Source organism: Ornithorhynchus anatinus, chromosome 13 (genome assembly GCF_004115215.2).
Source record: "Ornithorhynchus anatinus isolate Pmale09 chromosome 13, mOrnAna1.pri.v4, whole genome shotgun sequence".
NCBI lineage: Eukaryota > Metazoa > Chordata > Mammalia > Monotremata > Ornithorhynchidae > Ornithorhynchus > Ornithorhynchus anatinus.
The window spans coordinates 29,607,404-29,628,954 of record NC_041740.1 but is presented as its reverse complement, the minus strand read 5'-3'; the positions used below and the strand labels follow the sequence as shown (position 1 = coordinate 29,628,954).

Sequence of the window (21,551 nt, the reverse complement as noted above, 5' to 3'; positions counted from 1 at the left end):
CTGTCATCATCAGCAGACCTCTTTGTAAACTACACAGAAGTAAAATATCAAACTCCTTGTCCTCAAGGACTTACAATATAGTGGGGAGGACAAGGCAAATGAGAACACAAGAGTAGAGGAAAATAACAACTACTAGGCCTTCCCAATTAATTTTTAGTCTCCCCACTTTGTGTCCCCAACATTTATCGTCACTACTTTTTAACCACCTAGCACTTAAACACTCACAAGCCCCATAGCAAATTTATATATGTGATCCTCTATTACTTCCCCATCTCTGCCCTTTATTTTAGTGTCTGTCTCCCAGGATAGATTTTAAACACCTGAAGGGCAAGAATCATGTCTACTAATTCTATTATACTCTCCCAAACTCTTGGTACAGTGCTCTGTACCCAGTAGTCACTTAATACATACAATTGATTGATGAATAAATAAATGAAAAACAAACAGGTCATAAAATAAGGTGCTATCAAATGCTGACATGAGTGACAACATGGAATAATTAGGATGGTGGGGGATTAATTGGGGAATGTGTTTTGAAGCACATGGCTCTTTAAAAGTACTTTGAAGCAGGTAAGGGGTATGAGGGAATAAGGTGAAGGTGAAATATGATTGTAAGGTTCTCCAGAGCAGAGATTGTGTGCACTATCTCAGTAGTAATTTTCCCAACACTTAGTACAGTGCTTGGTACAAAGCAAGTGCTCAAAAAATACTCTTGATTTGAGATTGGTTTAACTATGGACAGGAGGAAAGGTAGAAACAATTGATAGGCCAGAGAGATGAGGGCAAGTTTCAGTAAGGAGATTCACCCGAAAGAAGCAGAGAGCTCGGACTGCAGTTCAGTAGGAGAGGAAACCTTCTCCATTTGATTCACCCACTGATGGAGGGCTTTAAAGTCAAGGATCAGAAGCCATTAGGGATCTTTGAAGAGAAGACTGATGAAGAATTTATTGAGTGATTATTGGTTAACAATTGGGTATTTTAGAATAATGATTTGGGCAGCTGTACAAGCAAGGTAGACTGAATTGAGTGGGGCTAAAGTGGGAGGCAGTAAGAAAGTTGTTACAGTAACCCATGTAGGGGGAGATTAAGGCTTGACCAAGCAGCCAGACTCCATCCCATTGCATCTTGAGTTGTACTGCATATGCACATCGAGAAAATGGGAATCAACCTCATGGCTCAGGGAAAAATGGGGTCTACCCACTACATTGATCTACAGGGAACCCCATTTGCAAGATTCCCTACCCCTTGAATCCAATCCAATGGGACGGACTATGAATTGTTAGCATTGAATTTCATGTTTGCTGGGAGTTTCCCATTTTGACTGCCTAAATTTTATAGGTGTGGCAGTTATGACCTATGAAAATGTAATTTTCCTGTAGTGTAGATTGAAATTTAATGCAGTGATTTCAGGCCTAAAATACAACTATCAATAAAGGAGTACAATTATCCAGATGAAGATTTTACTCCTTCTAGACATTCTTTTTTTTCAATTGGAAAAACAAGTCAACTTTTAAATTTATATCCACTTTTTTCCTCTTAAGTCATTATCAGTTCATGGTTTGCCTTTCTTTTTCAAGAATTAGGCGAAAAAAGGAGCTGAGACTTTCCAGATGGCCCAATATTTCAGAAAGCTAGCTACTAGCTAGCATGAGAAGCAGCGTGGCGCAGTGGAAAGAGCCCGGGCTTGGAAGTCAGAGATCAGAGTCAGAGATCATGGGTTCGAATTCTGCTTTGCCACTTGTCAGCTGTGTGACCTTGGGCAAGTCACTTAACTTCTCTGTGCCTCAGTTACCTCATCTGTAAAATGGGGATTAACTGTGAGCCTCACGTGGGACAACCTGATTACCCTGTACCTACCCCAGCACTTAGAACAGTGCTCTGCACATAGTAAGCACTTAACAAATACCAACATTATCATTATTATTATTATTACTAATTCCACATACTGAAATGGTAATTGAGTCCTAGAAACATCCACACAAATGAGTTTAAATCAGTCTATCAGGGGTATTTATTGCACATCTACTGTGTGCAGAAGACTGTACCAAGTACTTGGGAAAGTACAACTGAATTTGTACCCATGATCCCTGTTCACAAGGAGCTGACAATCTACATTTTTATCTTAGAAAAAGTTGACTTCTGTAAGCTTCTATTGTTTTTAAAAGATCCAGCCAAGTCATATGAAAGCAATTCATTTGCTCGATTTAAATTCATGTCTCATAAATACCAATATCCACTTGACATTCCAGAATTGGTATGCTCTTTTGGAACTTGATGTCCCATTTCACAACATAGGGCACAATTTGTTCATGTCCTTTGACTTAGTGCCATCTGACTCAACATATGTCTGTTTAAGAATGGGAAGCAGCATGATTAAACATAGTCCCAGGAATCAGAAGGACCTGGGTTCTAGTCCCGGCTCCACCACTTGATTGCTGTGTGGCCTCAGCCAGATACCATCACTTCTCTGGGCTTCAGCTACCTCATCTGTAAAAAGGGGTTGAGGGGCTGTGAGTCCCATGTGGGACATGGACTGCGTTCATTCTGAGTAGCTTGTATCTACTCCGTCACTTAGAACAGTGATAGCTTATAGTAAGGGCTTAACAAATATCATTGAAAAAAGATTGAAGACCTTTATGTAGAACATAAACATATATATTTCTACATGCAGCTAAGTAGAGAGATATAGAGCTATAGATATATTACTCTGATAGACTCTAGACTATCTGCTCCTCTGGAAGCCTCCCCAAATCTGCACCCAAGATATGTGGGTTTGTCTTTCTTTCAGAATTTCTGGTGTTAGCTACTGTGAGGAAGTAGGCATTGGTAAACCACCTCCATATATTTACCAAGAAAAGTCTATGAATACAGTACCAGCAACATTTCAGATGGAGAGCGGGGCGTTCTGGCAGAGATGTGTCCATGGTGTCGCTGTGGGTCAAAACAACTCGACAGCATAAGACAAGAGAAGACTAGTGTAAAACCTAATGCTATATATGTAGATCATTTATTTGTGGTTCAATTTGTAATGGTATTTCATGTACTATGCTTTTTAATCACTTTTGTTTATTCATAATCAGGCAACTACTAGCTCTATTTCTGTTTCTTAACCCTGTTCTCACTATTTGTAACGGATTTTGCTTATTTACCTCCCTACTAGATTGCAAGATTCTTGAGGGTAGAAATAGGTCCTTTTTGTCTATTGTACTCTTCCAATGGCTAGGTGCAATGCACTGTGTTCAGTAAGGACTCAACAGATAGTATTGTTGGATTGATCCATTTGTGGGGATGTAGTACTTGTTTACATCTTAATCCTAGATCATTTTGGTATATAGTTTAAAATGAAAATCAAAGAACACCACTGCCTTTTTTAATCAATCTATCAACATTTGAAACGTAGTTTTATTTGAATCTTCAATGTTGGAAAAGCTGAAATGATCTTGCTGCACTATCTTAAGAGTGGTTCTGTTAGGAGTGGTTCCATCCAAGACTGAGCTCCCTATCTTCCCTTCCAAATCCTGTCCTCTCCCTGACTTTCCAGTCACTGTGGATGGCACTATCATTCTTCCCGTCTCACAAGCCGACAACCTTGGTGTCATCCGTGACTCTACTCTCTCATTCACCTCCCACATCCAATCCATCACCAAAACCTGCCGGTCTCACCTTCACAACATTGCCAAGATCCACCCTTTCATCTCCATCCAAGCCTCTACCTTGTTGGTACAATCTCTCATAATATCCCAACTGGATTACTGCATCAACCTTCTTTCTGATGTCCCATCCTTCTGTCTCTCCCTGCTTCAGTCTGTACTTCACTCCTCTGCCCAGATTATCTTTCTACAGAAATGCTCTGGGCATGTCACCCCTCCCCCCTTAAAAATCTCCAGTGGTTGCCTATCAACCTTCACATGAAGCAAAAACTCCTCACTATTGGCTTCAAAGCTCTCCATCACCTTGCCCGCTCATACCTCACCTCCTTTGTCTCCTTCTACGGCCCAGCCCACACACTCTGCTCCTCTGCCGCTAACCTCCTCACTGTGCCTCGTTCTTGCCTGTCCCACAGTCAACCCCTGGCCCACATCCTACCTCTATCCTGGAATGCCCTCCTTCCTCACATTCACCAAACTAGCTCTCTTCCCCCCTTCAAAGCCCTACTGACAGCCCACCTCCTCCAGGAGGCCTTCCCAGACTGATTTCCCCTTTTCTTCTGCTCCTCCTCCCGTCCCCATCGCCCCTACTCCCTCCCTCTGCTCTACTCCTTTCCCTGCCCCACAACACTTGTGTATATTTGTACATATTTATTACTCTATTTTATTAATGATGTGCATATATCTATAATTCTATTTATCTATTTTGATGCTATTGATGCCTGTCTACTTGTTTTGTTTTGTTGTCTATCTCCCCCACTAGATTGTGAGCCTTTGTTGGGTAGGGATTGTCTCTATCTGTAGCCTAATTGAACTTTCCAAGTGTTTAGTACAGTGCTCTGCACACAGTAAACTCTCAATAAATACGATTGAATGAGTGAATGAATGAAGTAGAAACATTTTGCACTGACATTTCTGTAGTAATTCATCATGCAATTCTGAATGAACACTTGCAGAGTGCAAAGCACTTTATGAAGCACGTATGAGAGTAAAATTATTTGCTAGGCATGTTCTCTGCCATTTATTTAAGTCATGCACATCTATATGGGCATATACAGTTCTCTGGGGAGCAATATGTAACTTTTTCAAATTGCATGTATATTGACAAATTACTATTACCATTTCCAAATAATGAATACATACAATATGGATAGTGTATGAGTGTACATTTTTAGGTTTATATCATGTAGTGTAAATGAGGCAAAAAGAGATCAGGTTAAAATACAAACCCAGATAACCTCAAACCTACTTCCTCTCCAGCTCTACCCTCACTCCACACCCCTAATTTTGATTTTCCTTTCCCTAAAGGTAGTTGCCCACTTTATGCCTACTGATGTTCTCAGCTGAGAAATGACCAAAGTTAATCATTAATATTTTTCCCATTCAAAGTCAGAGCTGCAATGAGAGGAGATGCTTATTTATGATTAATCTGCTAAAAAGCAGTTCTCCCACAGAACTCTATTGCATGTATTATACTCGGGCAGAATTTACATCTCCTAGAACAAGCTCTGATATCTTCAATAAAGACTCATTAGGGCCCAGAAACAATACTATATTAGAAAAACAACTTTACCTGTTGAAAATGATCCTAGCAGAGGAAACAAACAGAATCTCATGAAATGATATTCAAATTACATTAAGCCCTCTATAGCCAGGGGTTATGTCTTCTACTTTTATTATATGCTGTTAAACATCCAGTACAGGGCTCTTACCCAGAAGGAACTTAATACATACTTGTGATGACTAAATATGCACGTTAGCTGGTGACATTAAATAAAGAGAACCTCCATCCTGACCTCTTCCTTGAATTTGCCCTGTGACTCTTTGTTCTGAGACCACCACCAATTTCCATGCCCAACAGGGGATTTGAAAGATCAAGTGACAATCGTAACTTTCCATCACTTTATATTTGTGGTTGGAATTAGAAGCTTTTATTCTTTTCACATGCACTTTCTTTATCGTGTTTTCATAATATGGGACCCCCATGTAAGTGCCCTGTGTCTAATTTGAAACATATGCTTAACACTTTTTAACTTTTAACCTGAAGCTTCTCCCAGAATATAAGCTTCACCCTGTTCTATTCCCAAAACTGCCTATTTACAATGAGCAACCTCCAGGGGTTCTACATGTCAAGAGGTTGCCTTTCTTTAAACAGCTTCAAGACTCCCTCACATTTCTCAAATAATTTAAATGAAATAGTCTAGCCTCTTTGATTCAAAATTATCTACTGCACTGGATGTTTTTGTTCTTTGTTCCTCTGCAATTAGAAATATTATGCCTATTTGAAAGATGAAGAAATTAAAGACAGGCGAGAGCTTGCCAAAATCATGCTGAGTGAGCAGTTAATGTCTGTCTCCCCCTCTAGACTGTAAGCTTTTTTGGGTAGGGGATGTGTCTACTATATTGTTGTTATAATAATGATGGTATTTGTTAAGAGCTTACTACGTTCCAGGCACAGTACTACGTACTGGGGTGAATACAAGCAAATCAAGTTGAACGCAGTCCATGTCCCTTATGGGGCTCACAGCCTTAATCCCCATTTTTCAAATGAAGTAACTGAGGGCCAGAGAAATTAAGTGACATACTCAGGGTCACACAGCAGACAAGTGGCAGAGCTGGCATTAGAACACATGACCCTCTGACTCCCAGGCCTTTGCTCTATTCCCTACACCATGCTGCTTCTCTACACCGTGCTGCTTCTCAAGCATTTGGTACAGTGTCCTACACACAGTAAGCACTCAATAAATGATTGATTGAATTAAGTATGAGGTAGAGAAGTAGTGTGGTTTAATGGAAAATGGACGGGCTTGGGAATCAGGGTGCCTGGGTTCTAATCCAAGCTCTGCCACTTGCCTGCTGTATGACCTTGGGTACGTCACTCAATATATCCTCATCTCTAAAATGGGAATGATATACCTGTTTTCCCTTCCCCTTACACTGTTGGCCCCATTGCAGTGTCTGATCTGATTATTGTGCATCTTCCCAAATGCTTAATGCAGTGCTTGGCACATAGTAAGTGTAAAATATATTTAAAATTATTATTGTTATTATTATTATTATTAGACTCTGGTTCTCCCAGTGAAAACTCCAAACAGAGAACCTGCAGCTCCTTGCCAGTTAAATCTAATGTTATATATTGTGATTATAGAACCTGGCACAAACCCATCTGCTCATTCAGCATTGAAAATACTTCAAACAGTGCTTGATCACATGAAAATTAGCTCCTGCCCACTGTCTGAAGAGAGCACCTGACCTCGTTATGCCACACAGACATGGTAGTCATTCTTTGATTGAGAATGGTGAATAGTTCTCTGTGAATTTCTACCATTAGAGGGTAAACTCACTGAGACGGAGAATGTGTCTTGTGCTTCTGTTCTTCCTAAATTCTTAGTACAGTGCATTGTATTTGGCAGGTGATCAATAACTAATTCAATAACTAGTGCTCTTCATGTATTTTTAAGGCCATACCTATCAATCAGTCAATCATTCTTACTGAGTACTTACTGTGTCCAAAGTACTACATGAACATATAAATGTTCAGCTTCTTTTTTCTGTGTCACTATGAAACATGTGGAATTCATTTCTCCATGCATGGAATGCAGAGGACATTTCCTCATAGGGAAGTTTGTATTTATGAAGATTGCTCCTTGATATTATCACTCTATGGAAGTGATGTGTTATCTTTCCAATTGCACCCCATCTGGAATGCAGATTTTGTGTGGAGTAAGCAAAAAGGGTAGGGTAAGTTCATGTCAATGTTAGGTGCATGTATACATAGAAGGAAAATTTTGCCACATGGCAGTATCTGAGCTAGTACTGCGTGGCGCAGTGGAAAGAGCACGGGCTTTGGAGTCAGGGCTCACGAGTTCGAATCCCAGCTCTGCCACTTGTCAGCTGTGTGACTGTGGGCAAGTCACTTAACTTCTCTGTGCCTCAGTTCCCTCATCTGTAAAATGGGGATTAAGACTGTGAGCCCCACGTGGGACAACCTGATTCCCCTGTGTTTACCCCAGCGCTTAGAACAGTGCTCTGCACATAGTAAGCACTTAACAAATACCAACATTATTAACCATGTGGAGAAAACAGTTTATCAGACACTCAAACAGGGCCTGTGCACTGATCAATTAATCCATCAGTCAGTACTTACTTTGTGTAGAGCACTGTGATAGACACTTAAGAGAGGACAGTCTAGTTGGTAGACATGATCCCTGCCCTCAAAGAGCTTACAACCTTGGGAGGGAGACATACATTAAAATAAATTACATGTAAGGGAAGTTCATCTGTAATTAGTTCCGTTGGCTAAAGTGTGTTGTTTTGTAACAGTGTGAGTCGTCATTCATTTGTCAGTGGAAGAGTTGCATTAAGGATGGTGCAGTCGTAAACATAAACCAGTTTTTCTTCAGAAGAGAGGTCATTAGGGCTAAGAGGGAATGGCGGCATCTGCAATAGCAGCCACAGGTCATGGCATGTTAAGAAGTTAATCGGGGACTAAAATGATCCATAGCTTCTGGAGCTTGGTGGATGGAGGGACATAGGTGCTTGGGTTTCTACTCTGGGGAGCTTTTAGAGTTTCAGCCCTGGACATTAGACCCAAGATGGAATTATGTAAGAGTTCTAATAAGGATTGTAGGAACTATTTTAAGGTCCTACCAGTACCAGTAAGGTCATCTCTCCTCCTATTTGTCTTGTAAGCACCAATATAGCATCTTTATTAAAGCCTCTGGGTACCATGAAGGGTCTTCATTGTATATGATATCTAGCCCATGATAAAGGTAAGTGAAAGCTGGTTCAATCATTAAGTGCCTCTACCTGAAAATTCCATGCAATAGATAAAAAGACGACTCCTCAAGGATGTGAGTTAAACTGTGAAAACTGTTTTTTGGATCACTGTACTTGATGAAGACATTTAACGTTTACCATTCTAGGTGAGGACGAATGACAGAATAATCAAAATGGACCTCGGCCTTTTGTTCTTGAGGCTGCACAGAATGGATGCTGGAACCTATTTCTGTCAGACAGTGGAGCACAGTTTTGTCCACACAATCCGCAAAATCACCCTGGAAGTGTTGGAGGAAGAGCGGGTCGAAGAGATGTTCCATAAAGACTTGGAGGAGGACACATCTCACAAAATGCCTTGTCCTGTGCAGAGATCTGTCTCCCAGCCCCCAAGACCTTGGTACAAGGAGTTCTTGCAGCTGATTGGCTACAGCAACTTTCAGAGAGTCGAAGAGTATTGTGAAAAGGTCTGGTGCACAGATAAGAAAAGGAAAAGGCTGAAAATGTCCCCATCGAAGTGGAAGTATATCAACCCACAAGAGAAGGCGACCCGAGCTAAATCAGAGCATTATCGCCCACCCAGGCATGCATTGGACTCCTGATGGAATGATCTGCTGATCTGTGGAAGATTTGCATTTGGACTTGAGAGAGTTGAAGGAAACCATCCTTTTTTCTTTTGTGGTAACTAAGTTTCTATGGTAACAAAGTGACTGGAAAGGCCTCAAAATAAATTATACTGTGTACTTAATACAATTGTGTAAAGATCATATCTAGTTGAGTAGTTCACTGTATTGCTTATGTAAAGTTCCACACAAATGGTTGAAAAGACTACAGTGATCATAGTGTTTTGGCAGTTTTTTTATGCCAATTATCTTTTCCCTTTTCAAAAGTGCATTTCACTATTGAAGAAAACTCCCTTAAAAATTGGAGAGGAAAAGAAATTCTGAAATATACATCTAGATTTCAAAACTTCTTATTGCTTCTAAAATGTGACATACTATCCGTTCATTCACTTGTGTGGAATATTAGAGTTTTTAAATTATGTTTTATGCCAGATGTAGTGTTATTTTTGTAAATGATGAGAGGAAAAATGTATTCATTCTCATGAATGGTTCCCTTTAGTAATCATTTATAAAGATCAGATTCATGTTTCTGTTATCAAAGCTAAAAATTAAGTCTTGAAGTTACACTCATGGATGGAATGAATGGGGCTGGTGTAACTTCCAGAGAAGCTGAAACTAAATTGGTAGATCAAATTCAAGTCAGAGTTGAAACACAGTTGTGGTTTAGAGGGGTGTGATTTTTTTTCCTGTCCTCTTGTGATAAAATGATTCTTCAAAAATCCTTGAGTTCAATCCATGAATCCATGAAATATATTATACTTAATTTTCAAGAGGCAGTCATATTAAATGTCAGATCTTTTAAAATGTTCTTATGGTTTGTCTTTAGGAACATTCATTTTAGAACATCAAAACCATCACCTCATCCAGGAAAAGGTAAAACAGTAGAGATTCATTCAACTTTCACTTAACATTTTCTGAAAATTTTAGATATTCATAACCTTGAATTCAGTGTATTTTATAAGAGGGGAAAAGTACTTCATATTGGGAAGAAAATCCTTACATTGGAGGTCCATGGATACAAAAGGACTCATTTTGTATTTTGTACTCCAGGTATGAGTTGATATCTAGGATTTTTAGATCACTTTTAATTTGTTCTAATACAGTGGACTTTTTAACAATGCTCAATTTATTTCCTGTCTATGTTCCTTCCCTTGTACTGGGCAAATTCTTGTGGGGAAGATCCTTTATTGACAAAGTGAAACTTTGAGCTGAAATGAGGGATAAAAAGGTTTTTAAGGAGATCCAGGAACTCAGTTTTGGAAAATAAAAAATGTAGGAGTTGATGTTACAGTTGATTTTAGTCTTCAGAGTAGTTGATGGATTGAAATGATTTAGCCCAAATCAGAGATGGTTCCTACATTATACTTTAAAAATAATTTCAAATCTGATAATGGTTTATATAATTATAACCCCTAAAAATTATAATAGCACATGTGAAATTTCTACCTTCAAATTGTCAAGGAGTCCTTGCCATTGGTAAAAATGATACTTCTTTGAAAAACAGATTTGTCGTTTTCCTAAAATTCCATTGGAGGTCATTCCCACCCACAGGGATGCTGCTAAAACCTCACTGAATATTGGAGTCATTAATGCTCTATGGCCCAGAAATGTCTGTCCAGCTGGGAACAACAGATTCAAGCCCAGACACTGAAAATCACATGTTTTCTTCCAGTATCACTAATGCCCAGAATGCTGTAAAACACATATTGGAGTTTGAAAGTCTATCTTTTAAAAATAGAAGAACAAAATTTCATCTTATCTTCATAGTCAAATAAGTGAGTAAAACACATAAATAGTGCCTTGTCACTCAAGTCCCAGAAACAAATATCAATATTTAAAATTATTCCTCTTAACTTTTTTGTGCCCCAAAAAAATCCCATCCTAGATTTCACCTTTAAGATGAGAGCCTTAGGGTAACATAGGGCTGAGAGGGAGTGAGATCCTCTTATACGAATTTGTAACAAAGGATATGACTAGAGGAAGGGAGAGATCCGTAACTAGTGAGAGACATTCTGCACCTTATACTGTTCACTCTTAACCATTCCACTTCACCCTAGCACGCCCAAAGGTTCTCTTGGTGTACGTTTGAGAGAAAATATTTGAAAGTTTGACACATGAAAATATAGAGAATTTCTCTTCAGTTGCAAAAGTCTCCAAGATACATAACTCAGATATTCTAGAGAGTCATTCTAGGGACCTCATTGATGCAAGCATTGCCTACACTGGCCGACTCAAAGAGTAAGTAGCTGTATCTGTTTAGTAGTGACCAAGTATGGAGATAGGTTTCTTCACCCAGGTGTAGTAGGGGATGAGGAGAAAGAGTTACTTTACTGTCATGAAGTAGGTGATGTGATTTTCTTTTCTCACAAAGAGGTGTTTGGAGATATACAAACTGATCTGGGGAAAATTGGATAATTATATATTTCTTAATATAGTGCTTCTATTTGGAAGGGAAGAGGCCTTTGTGAGGACTGTGAGGAATGCCCTAATCAAGGGAATTTTTGCAGAAATGGCATGAAACAAGACCTCTAGAAAAAGACAGAGATTTCATGTAGAAAATGCCATTGCCAATAAAGTGCCATCCACAAATCTTTTCCAGTACAAAATTAGTTGAAGGGCCAGGCTGTTCTTGCTCAGTATTTAAAATGTTTAGTAAAATCTAAATAGTGACTATGAACATTTATAAAACTTGTATAAAAAATACGATTTTTGTTTGAGCATTGAAGCAACCACGATAACTGTTTTTGTTCTAAATAATGAACTACCTTAACACAGTACTTTCCACATTAATTCAACAAGAAAAATGTATAGATAGTTTCAAAGTATTTGGGCTCCCAGTTGGAAATAGATTAGAGTGGCTTTAAAGTTAAGATATGTTATTATTTCAGTGGTGGAGTGCTGTGATAGGGAGAACTAAATACTTTAGTCAGCTGAACAACTATTGCATTTGCATCAGATTCAACTTCTAAACTCTCTACACAAACCACTTTGTATTATATCAGTTATTTAAAATGCTGCCCTTTTCTCCATGGGGTAGGGGATTTTTTTTTAACTTTGGTTTCCATTTTGAATTGAATGTATCTTGTTTGTGTTTGAAATGGCCTAATATAACAGTTCACTTTTTGGGTGTTTTTATTCTATATGGCATCTTTTGATTTGCTTGGCTGGGATTATAACAGTGTGTGCAGTAGTATTTATTTTCTTTGATTAGGAAAAGCCTAGATGCTTGTGACTATTTACTGACAGACTGCAATGCGTTCTGGGTACTATGACATAGGTCTCCCATAGGCTATGTATAATTTGTAATGTTCAAATGCCATTCTTTATTTGGTTAAATTTTGAAAAAATAATAAATATCTTCTGAGCCCTTTAATGTTGTATATGAATGCATCTGTCATTGTTTGAAAAGGTTTAATTAATTCTGCCAGTTATAATCTATTTTGAAACGATGTCCAGATTTAATACTACTGTGATAGAGGAATTAAGTAAATTTTCACTTAAGCATTAGGAAAATGCCATGTGATTGATTGACTGATTGAAATAATTGTGTTCTCATTCCTGGAAAAACATTACATGGCAACTCTCTTGAAAAATATCCATTACTTTCTTCTTCCTTGCTTAAAGCAATATAGCTGGGTTTATTTATGCCTGAGCATATCCCCAGATCCAGCATTTACCAGTGCAGTTAGGAAACTGCACAATCCAAAAAAGTAGTTCTGGAAATGAACTATTTAGCACTGATACTAAGGAGGTCTTTTCTCATCTATTCAGCTCTGGAAATCAGCTTCAGTGGACAATGAATGATTGTTTTCCTCTAAAAACCTTATAGAATTGTGTGCAGAATATGTTGATTCAATTTAAGACTTAGGGTTAAATAGACCTTTCATCAAGGAGAGTCTTGTTTGCGAGAAAATTATATTTTATTGTCTCAGAATTAGTGATGATGTTTTTTGAAAGAAAATAATTGAGCTGCAGCATTCTGGAGGAGTTCAGTGAACTGATTTTGATGTGTCACTGCCATTAGCTGGGGCTGTTTAGAACAAGGAGTTCATCAATGTTTCAACTTGCAATGCCTTAGAAATTCAGTACCATTTGGTGAACTGATCCAAGTGCTATTTAGATAAATGTTCCTATTTTCAGCCATCACTCAATTATGAAAGAAGAAAGTGTTAAATAGCCTAGAAAATCAGTTACCTTCAATTACCATGTGAGAAAAAAGATTGGAATGAGTGTGGGCTTGAAATATGGCTTCTGCAGCAAAGTGCCTACCCACGTCTCATTAAACTAAGTACTTGAAGGAGCAAAGACATAGATCACGGTGCTCTGAAACCAAGACGACCCCAGATTTCAAATAATCCCTCTAAATGTATGTTCCAGAATGGAAAAAAAAAATGGTCTCTCCCCCCACACCCCGCGCCCTTTTCCCTAGTTCTGCATTCTGATACCTGTCCCAAAAAAGCAGCGTTAAGCAGCAAGAAGCAGCATAGCCTAGAGGCAAGAGCATGAGCTTGGGAGTCACCTTAGAACTCAGGTCCTCATCACAGCTCTGCCACTTTTCTGCTGTGTGACCTTGGGCAAGTCACTTAACTTCTCTGTGCCTGTTACCTCATCTATAAAACGGAAATTAAGCCTGTGAGCCCTATGTGGGACTACCTGATTACCTTGTATTTATCCCAGCGCTTAGAACAGTGATTGGCACATAGCACTTATCCAATACCATCATTATTATTATTATTATTATTATTACTACTACTAATAGTAATAAAAACAGCATAGTCTAGTGGATTGAAGAAGGGTCTGGCAGTTAAGAGGACTGGATCCTAAAATTGGCTCTGTCTTTTGTCTGCTGTGTGACCTCGGGCAAGTCACTTCACTTCTCTGTGCCTAAATTATCTCATCGATAAAATGGAGATTAAGACTGTGAGCCCCATATGGGACATGGACTTTGTCCAACCTGATTACTATGTATCTACCACAGTACTCAGTACAGTGCTTGGCCGATAGTAAGCGCTTAACAAATGCCATTAAAAAGCCACCCCAATCAGGGTTAGTAACAAACAAGGCTTTCTGCTGAATTCAGGTCTTCTTCATTACACTGCCACATATCCGTAATAGACACTTGGGAGTTTTTCTGCAGTGACAGAAGTATACAACACAGAAGTTTTTTATGGACACACTTTTTTTATATGAGTCAGGAGTCTTTTCTTTTTCAACTGTATTAATTGAACACTTACTATACGCAAAGCACTGTAATAAGCGCTTGGGAGAGTATAATACAACAACAAACAGACACATTCCTGCCAACAGTGAGCTCACAATATAGAGAGGGAAACAGACATTAATATAAATAAATGAATGAATAAATAAATAAATTACAGATTTATGCATATGTGCTGTGGGGATGGGAGGGAAAAAGAATGAAGAAGGAAGTTAGAGTGACACAGAAGGGAGTAGGTTAGGAATAGTAAAAAAACATATTCACCTATTTCACTCTACCATAGTCCTGCTATTACCAGTTGTTAGCCCTCTTTCTGCAACTGTTTGCAAGTAATTTGTCTTTGTCTGTGTTTCTCCATTGACTCAGTGGAGTGAGTGCAGGCCTAGAAATCAGAAAGTCATGGGTTCTAATCCTGACTCCCCTACTTCTCTGCTGTGTGACCTTGGGCAAGTCACTTCACTTTTCTGTGCCTCAGTTTCCTCATCTGTAAAATGGGGGTTGAGACTATGGGCTCCCAATAGGACAGGGACTTTGTCCAACTCGATTTGCTTGTATTCACCTCAGTGCATAGTAAAGTGCCACATACATAGTAAGTGCTTAACAAATGCCATTGTTATTATTTCCTTCCAGGGGAGTCATTCCTCACTAATGATTTACTGAATCTTTCATTCCCTGAACTCTCTGCTAAAGATAACGTTCCCTTCATGCATGAGATCGTAGCACCCACCTCTGCTTCTTAATCCTAACATTTATGAAATTCTTCCTATATGCCAAAGCTATGTGGTAAATGCCAGGGTAGATACAAGATGATCAGACTGGACACAGTCCCCATACCTCTTGGGGCTCAAGATCTAAGAGGTGAGGAGAGCTGGTATTTTATCCTTATCTTATAAATGAGGGAACTGAGGAACAGAGCAATTAAGTAAGTTGTTCAAGATGACACACCTGGCAGGTGGCAAAATTGGGCTTAAAATCCAGGGTCCCAGTTCTCTCTCCATTAGACCATGTGGCTTCTGAATTGAGCTGTGACCACCAATCTCTCTCTGTCAAAGTGTCTCTCCTTACTTTGCCTGGTAACATTTTTGTAACATCTCCTGCTGCCCACTGCTTTCCCATCACCATTTCCTCCCCTCTTGGTCCTTTTGAGATAATTTGATTGTCCATTTAGATTTGCCACACTTGAACTTCATTAGCTATACCAATAGACTGTAAATAATGAGTGTATTTAGGGTTTACTATGCACTAAGTACTGGAATAGATTAAAAATAATCAGGCCAGACACTGTCCTTATCTCACATAGGGCTCAAAGTCTAAGAAGGAGGGAGAACATTCATTCATTGAATCATATTTATTGAACACTTACTGTGTGCAGATCTCTGTACTAAGCACTTGGAAATTCAGCAATAAAGAGAGACAATCCTTGTCCACACCAGGCTTACAGTCTAGAACACGTATTTTATTTCTATTTTACAGTTGAGGAAACTTAGGAACAGAGAAGTTAAGCAACATGTCCAAGGTCACAAAGCAAACAAATGACAGGGTTAATAATAATATAATAATTGGGGTATTTATTAAGCACTTACTATGTGTCAGGAAGGCTAGTAAGCACTGGGGTGGATACCAGCAAATCAAGTTGGACACAGTCCCTTTGCCCCATGGGACTAAACAGTCTTAATCCCCATTTTACAGGTGAGATAATTGAGGCTTAGAAAAGTGAGGTGACTTGCCTAAACCAAATAATAGACAAAGGGGGAGTTGGAATTAGAACCTATGACTTCTGATCGCCAGAGCCATGTTCTAGCCACTGCACCAAGGCTGCAATTAGTACCATGGTCTCTGACTCTGGCAGTATCATGCCATTCCAATGGGTCTTCAGTTGCAGAGTCAGCCAACCTCTTTAATATTCAAAATCTAATAAGACTCAAAATTCAGGAAATTACAAACTTTCTGTTCCTAATTGTGCATCATTCTTCTCAGTAGGATAAATAACTGGGTGGTGTGAAATTGAAAGAGGGGAAGGCTTCCCAGACCTAGCTGATGGAAGGAACAGTGGACTTGGGGTCTGTCTGGCCTTTGGGAAGCTGCTTGTCTGCTCCTGCTCTCCATTGCAATGACCTTGTACAAATCTCTTAAGTGCTCTGTGGCTCAGTTTTCTCATCTGTAAAATGGGTGTTCAATAACTTTTCTCCCTCCTACTTAGATTGTGAACCCCATGTGGGTCATGCATTTGACTTGGTTATCTTTCTCTCTCTCTGTCTATCTATCAATCACCTACCCCACCCTTTAGTACGGTGCTTGGGACCTAGTAAGTGCTTAACAATGATTATTACTATTATTACTATTGTTCTTGTGAATATTGTCGTTATTATTAGTATCACTACTCTGGTTAGTGCTTAATTATTATTAGTAGTACTATTATTGTTATTAGTATTATTAGCAGTAGTATTGCCATGATTATTAACACCACATGACAATACTAAATCTGCCCCCCTTATACTGTGAGTCCCATTAGGCACAGAGCCTATGTCTGATATGATTTTCTTTTATCTACCCAACGCTTAGTACAGTTCTGGGCAACTAGTAAGTATTTAACAAACACCTCACATTATTATATCTACTACTTAATCTGCTCCCCTCAATCTCTTGTTAACAGTGGAGCAATTCTAAATAAGACCAGAAGATGGCAATAAAGAAGCTCTGTAACACCAATCCTGTGTTCGTTACTTTCCAAAATGTCCACACAATGTAGACCCTCATTTACTGTCAGAACGTCAAGTGCCATCTGGGTTCTACACTGATGCCCACCACATGATCAAGCCAAAGAGTACAGCCAGCACAAACTGTGCCGCCTGCAAATTACCAGCCTGGGTCACTTCCCTTAGCTATCGTGGACTCGCATGGATGTGAAACGAGCGGTTGGTTAGTCACGCCCTTTGAAATCTTATGTATCATCCTTGCAGGCACTGCTTGATGAACAGATCAATATCTTGCCTTCGTATAAGCTGTCCAGTGAAAGGATCACTAACAAAATAAATACTCTTCCGTGAAACATAATCAAATCGAATGATAAGTAGGAATCAGCAGGACACCATATGGATCCAACTATCGACGGCATTATCTGAGTCCTTACTCTGTGCAGAGCCCTGTGCACTTGGTAGTATACATCTGAGTTAATAGGCATGACCGCTGTCTTCAAGGATATTACAGCCTAACAGGAGAGATGATATGCTGGATAGGATTTAAAAAATACAATAATTCTAGCTACAAACTCTGTTTGAGAGGATGGCAATCTTCCCAAGGGTAGGAACCTTGTCTTCTACTTTAATTTTACTTTTACAAATGCTTAATATAGTCCATCCACCCTCACATATGCTCAGTAAATGTGATTGATTGAGTGATTGATTGATCAGGAGTTCCATCAGTATTTTTGTCAATTATTCAATTATCATCCTACACTAATGAGCTTAGTTTGTGTCAGAGGGAGCAATGTTCATTTCCTCGTGGCAACTAAACTATCCATTTTTCCTGGAAAATAATCAGCCTGCTGTGGTATTCTGAGCAGGAATGGAAAATTAGCTGGAAATTTATATTTAGATAATTGAAAGTCTTATTTCTTCCCAATTAATAACTTTTAAAGGGGACATGCCTGTTCTTTTTGTGACATTGTTTGGTGAGGGTGGGGGAACTTGGGGCAAATCTGAGTGACTCAGAATAAGTAGTCAAACATTTCTTAACATAGAAAGATTAAAATCCTCCTTTTTCTCTGATTCCGAGAATATGTGATGCAGATCATTTCTAGTGTAGTGGAAAATTGCCCTGTGATGTTCACAGAACAGGGAAATGAGGCTATTTTCAGAAAGAACAATTTTGGAAATAATTATTAATTTGATGTAGTATAAACTCTGTGACATACAAATGTTACCCTTCCTGAATTTATTTCCTGAGTAAAATGGATCCTGCCACACAACTCTATTTATGTCAATAGATCTGTCTCCCTTTTCTCCACTGTTTGCCTCCAAATGGTATAGCTTTGATGTGCTTTAACTGAATCTAACTCTATCTGTCTGTTATGTTAATTTTCTGATTTTATTAGGGGACATTATGTATGCTGACAGAAAAATAGGTATTGCAATGGGGTCTATTAAGCAATATCTGAGAGAAAGGCTGGCTGCAAATGTGACCATCTTTGTTATTCCCCTGTCATTCTAACTGTGAGATATAAAAAACACTATGTGACTTTCACCATGAAAATCAAAACCAGGCTGAATTGAATTTAGGACCTTTGTTATGCTGAAAACAACTCCACGGTTGGTCTTTAATCCTGGGTTTTGTTCTAGAAAAATTATCTTTCTTTTTTTGGCCGGGAGAGATTATATTGAGTCTGTCTATCCCACTAGATTCTAAACTCCTTAAAGGCAGGGCTTGTGTCTTTGAAATCAATTGCACTCTAAAAAGACAATAATAATAATCGTCATCACCTAGCACTTGGCTAAGTGCTGAGGAAGATGTAGATTAATCATTTCAGCCTCAATCCCCATCCCACATGGAGCTCATGGTCAAAGGGGAAAGAACAGGTATTGGGTCCCCATTTCCTTCATAAGGCAACTGAGGCACAGAGAAGTTCAGTGATTTACCCAAGTCACACAGCGGGCATGTGACAGAGCCTGACTCCATAATGAAGTTGAAGTGGCAAGGTGTCACAATTTGCTGTAACATTAGAATCAGAAGTCATGTGGGAAAAGACAATGATTTCAGAAAATAGAAGAATCGGAGCTTTGATTCAGCATGTAAGAGAGTTCAGTAAGCTAGCCTGATCCTATGTTCCAATGATTCAGGAAAAAAGTATGTGAATTGCTTCTGGCACTTTATTTGCAATCAAGCACCACTGATTTACCTTTCTAGAGTCCTTAATTTTTTTGGGATGTGCCCAACAAAGGGAATGTTCTTTTAAGACCTGAAAACATCAGCGTTGGACATTATTATTCATTCATTCAATCATGTTTACTGAGCCCTTACTATGTGCTTATGTTGTGAAGATCTGACCAGAGACCCAAAATCCATGAGAAAAAGTGTTACTGAAACAGTTAGTGACACAGACAGTGTTCAAGCTTAGAAAAGTGCCTGACACATAGTAAGTGCTTAACAAATACCATTATCATTATTAGTACTATGCTTCCTCGTGTGAAGTTCCAGGTGTTCCAGGTGAAGTTCAGAAGAAAATCAAATACTCTTCCTATATTTCAGCAAAACACACATAGCTCTGAGCTGTTGATCTCTTCTAGCTTATCAGCTTTATTTCCTCTCTCTATGAATTTGAAATAAGCCAACTCTTTCCCAAATGCTCAAACCTTCTTTTATTTTGTCTTGGGTAGGGGATGAAGGCTGTATCTGATATTAAAAATCAGCCATGCAGTCGATCACATAACCACCCCCCCCCCCAGAGATTGGCAGTCTAAATTAGTTATAGCATTCATTAACTGCCTAGTGTGTACACAGCACTGTGCTAACTACTGGGTAATCAAATCAGCTACTGTTCCTATCCAGCATGTGGCTTGAAGCATAAACGGATGGATCTTATCCAGATTTAATGAAACTGAAGCCCAGAGAGGTTGAGTGACTTTCTAAAGGTCACACAGAGGTTGCGTGACTTTCTACAGGTCACACAGCAGACCAATTGCAGAGCTAGGGCTAGAACGCAGGTCTCCTGATTCCCAGAGCCATGGACTTTCCTCTAGGCCATGACAGTTCCCGAGTCAATTATGTTTAGTAACCAGAGAGAGTAACTAGCAGAAGCCATCTCCAGCATGGTGACTGATCTCTGCATTCATTAACCTTCCAGTCTCCTAGTCACTTTCCTCTGGCCCTGAGGGGTTTCAGGGGAGTTTCCAGAATCTTGGTGGTAGAGTGAATGGAGCAGTGTGGTGCACTAGTGGGAACTCCCAGGCATATTTCACAAACCACATGAGGACATAAGAATTCCAACAACCTGCTGACCTCAGCCTCCTCAAGCTGAATTGTGTACCAAAGGTCTTGTCACAAATCCCTCTGTTCTAGTCGACAAACAAGGCAGATTTCCCAAATCCTAAAGGAGCATTGAAATTCTGTCTTTTTATTGACCTGACAGATATGCCCCATGCAGACTCGTTCTCTTTTGACCTTCCATTTAAGAAAGGTTGGAGAGAAAAAAACTCACACTCCACCTGGATTTCTAAATTGAGTATTCCTTTTCATCTCTCTTCAGGCTCGCACTTGACACCCCGCTCGCATAAGTCTGCAGATGAGACTATTTCGGAGCAGAGTGGGAAGTTGGCCTGCTGGGTAGGGGCTCTTGGACTGTGGGCAGCTTGCGGTGCTATTCATCCTCTTCAGAATTTGCAGTCTTGAGTTGGAAGAAACTGAGTCGTGTGCTCGGATCCCTTTCCAGAAACTCAGGAAAATGAATCAGGTCAATGACTCCTCTCCATTCCCTCTTCTTCCAATTAATTAATCAATCAGTGGTATTTATTGAGCACTTACTGTGTGTAGAGCACTGTACTAAGTGCTTGGGAGAGTACGATAGAATTAGTAGACATCTTCCTACATTTCAGACCACTCATTCTCAGCCCCTTTTGCAGGCTCCTCCTCTGCCTCCTATCCCCTAACTGTTGGTGTTCCTCAAGGTTCAGTTCTGAGTCCCCGTCTATTCTCCATCTACATTCACTCCCTTGGAGAATTTATTCCCACCCTGGCTTCAACTACCTATGCAGATGACTCCAGAATCTACATCTCCTGCTCTGATCTCTCACACTCTCTGCAATCTCACATTTCCTCCCACCTTCAAAGACATCTCTGCTTGGATGTCCTGCAGGCACTTCAAACACTACGTGTCCAAAACAGAAATCCATTTCTTCACAACCTAACCCTGTCCTCCGCTCCCTGACTTTTCCATTACTGTAGACTGCACTACCATCCATCTTGTCTCAGAAGACCTTAACTTGGCATTAACCTTGACTCCTTTCTCTTATTCAACCCACATATAATCTATCACTAAATTCTGTCATCTCAACCTTCACAACATCTCTAAAATGCAATCTTACTCTCCATCCAAACTGCTACCATGCTAATCCAAGCACTTATCCTATCCCGTCTTGTCTACTCTATCAACCTCCTTGCTGTCCACCCTGCCTCCTGTTTCTCCCCACTCCACTCCAAACTTCACTCTGCTACCCAGATCATTTTCCTACAGTGTCAATGTTTCTCCTCTTCTCTAGAAACTCCAGTGGTTTTCCATCTTCCTCAACATCAAAC

At 39.5% G+C, this 21,551-nt stretch overlaps 1 protein-coding gene across 2 annotated transcripts in view; it reads left to right on the top strand.

The window, feature by feature from the left end:
• The window catches only part of SEMA3E (semaphorin 3E), a 190,073-nt gene extending 177,654 nt beyond the window's left edge, over positions 1–12,419 (top strand). For both annotated transcript variants that reach the window (XM_029077778.2, XM_029077777.2), the window contains exon 17: positions 8,573–12,419. In XM_029077778.2, the coding sequence (XP_028933611.1) occupies positions 8,573–9,025 (453 nt within the window). In that variant the 3' untranslated portion in view covers positions 9,026–12,419. The remainder of the gene's footprint in view (positions 1–8,572) is intronic.
• The last annotated feature ends 9,132 nt before the right edge of the window (positions 12,420–21,551 follow it).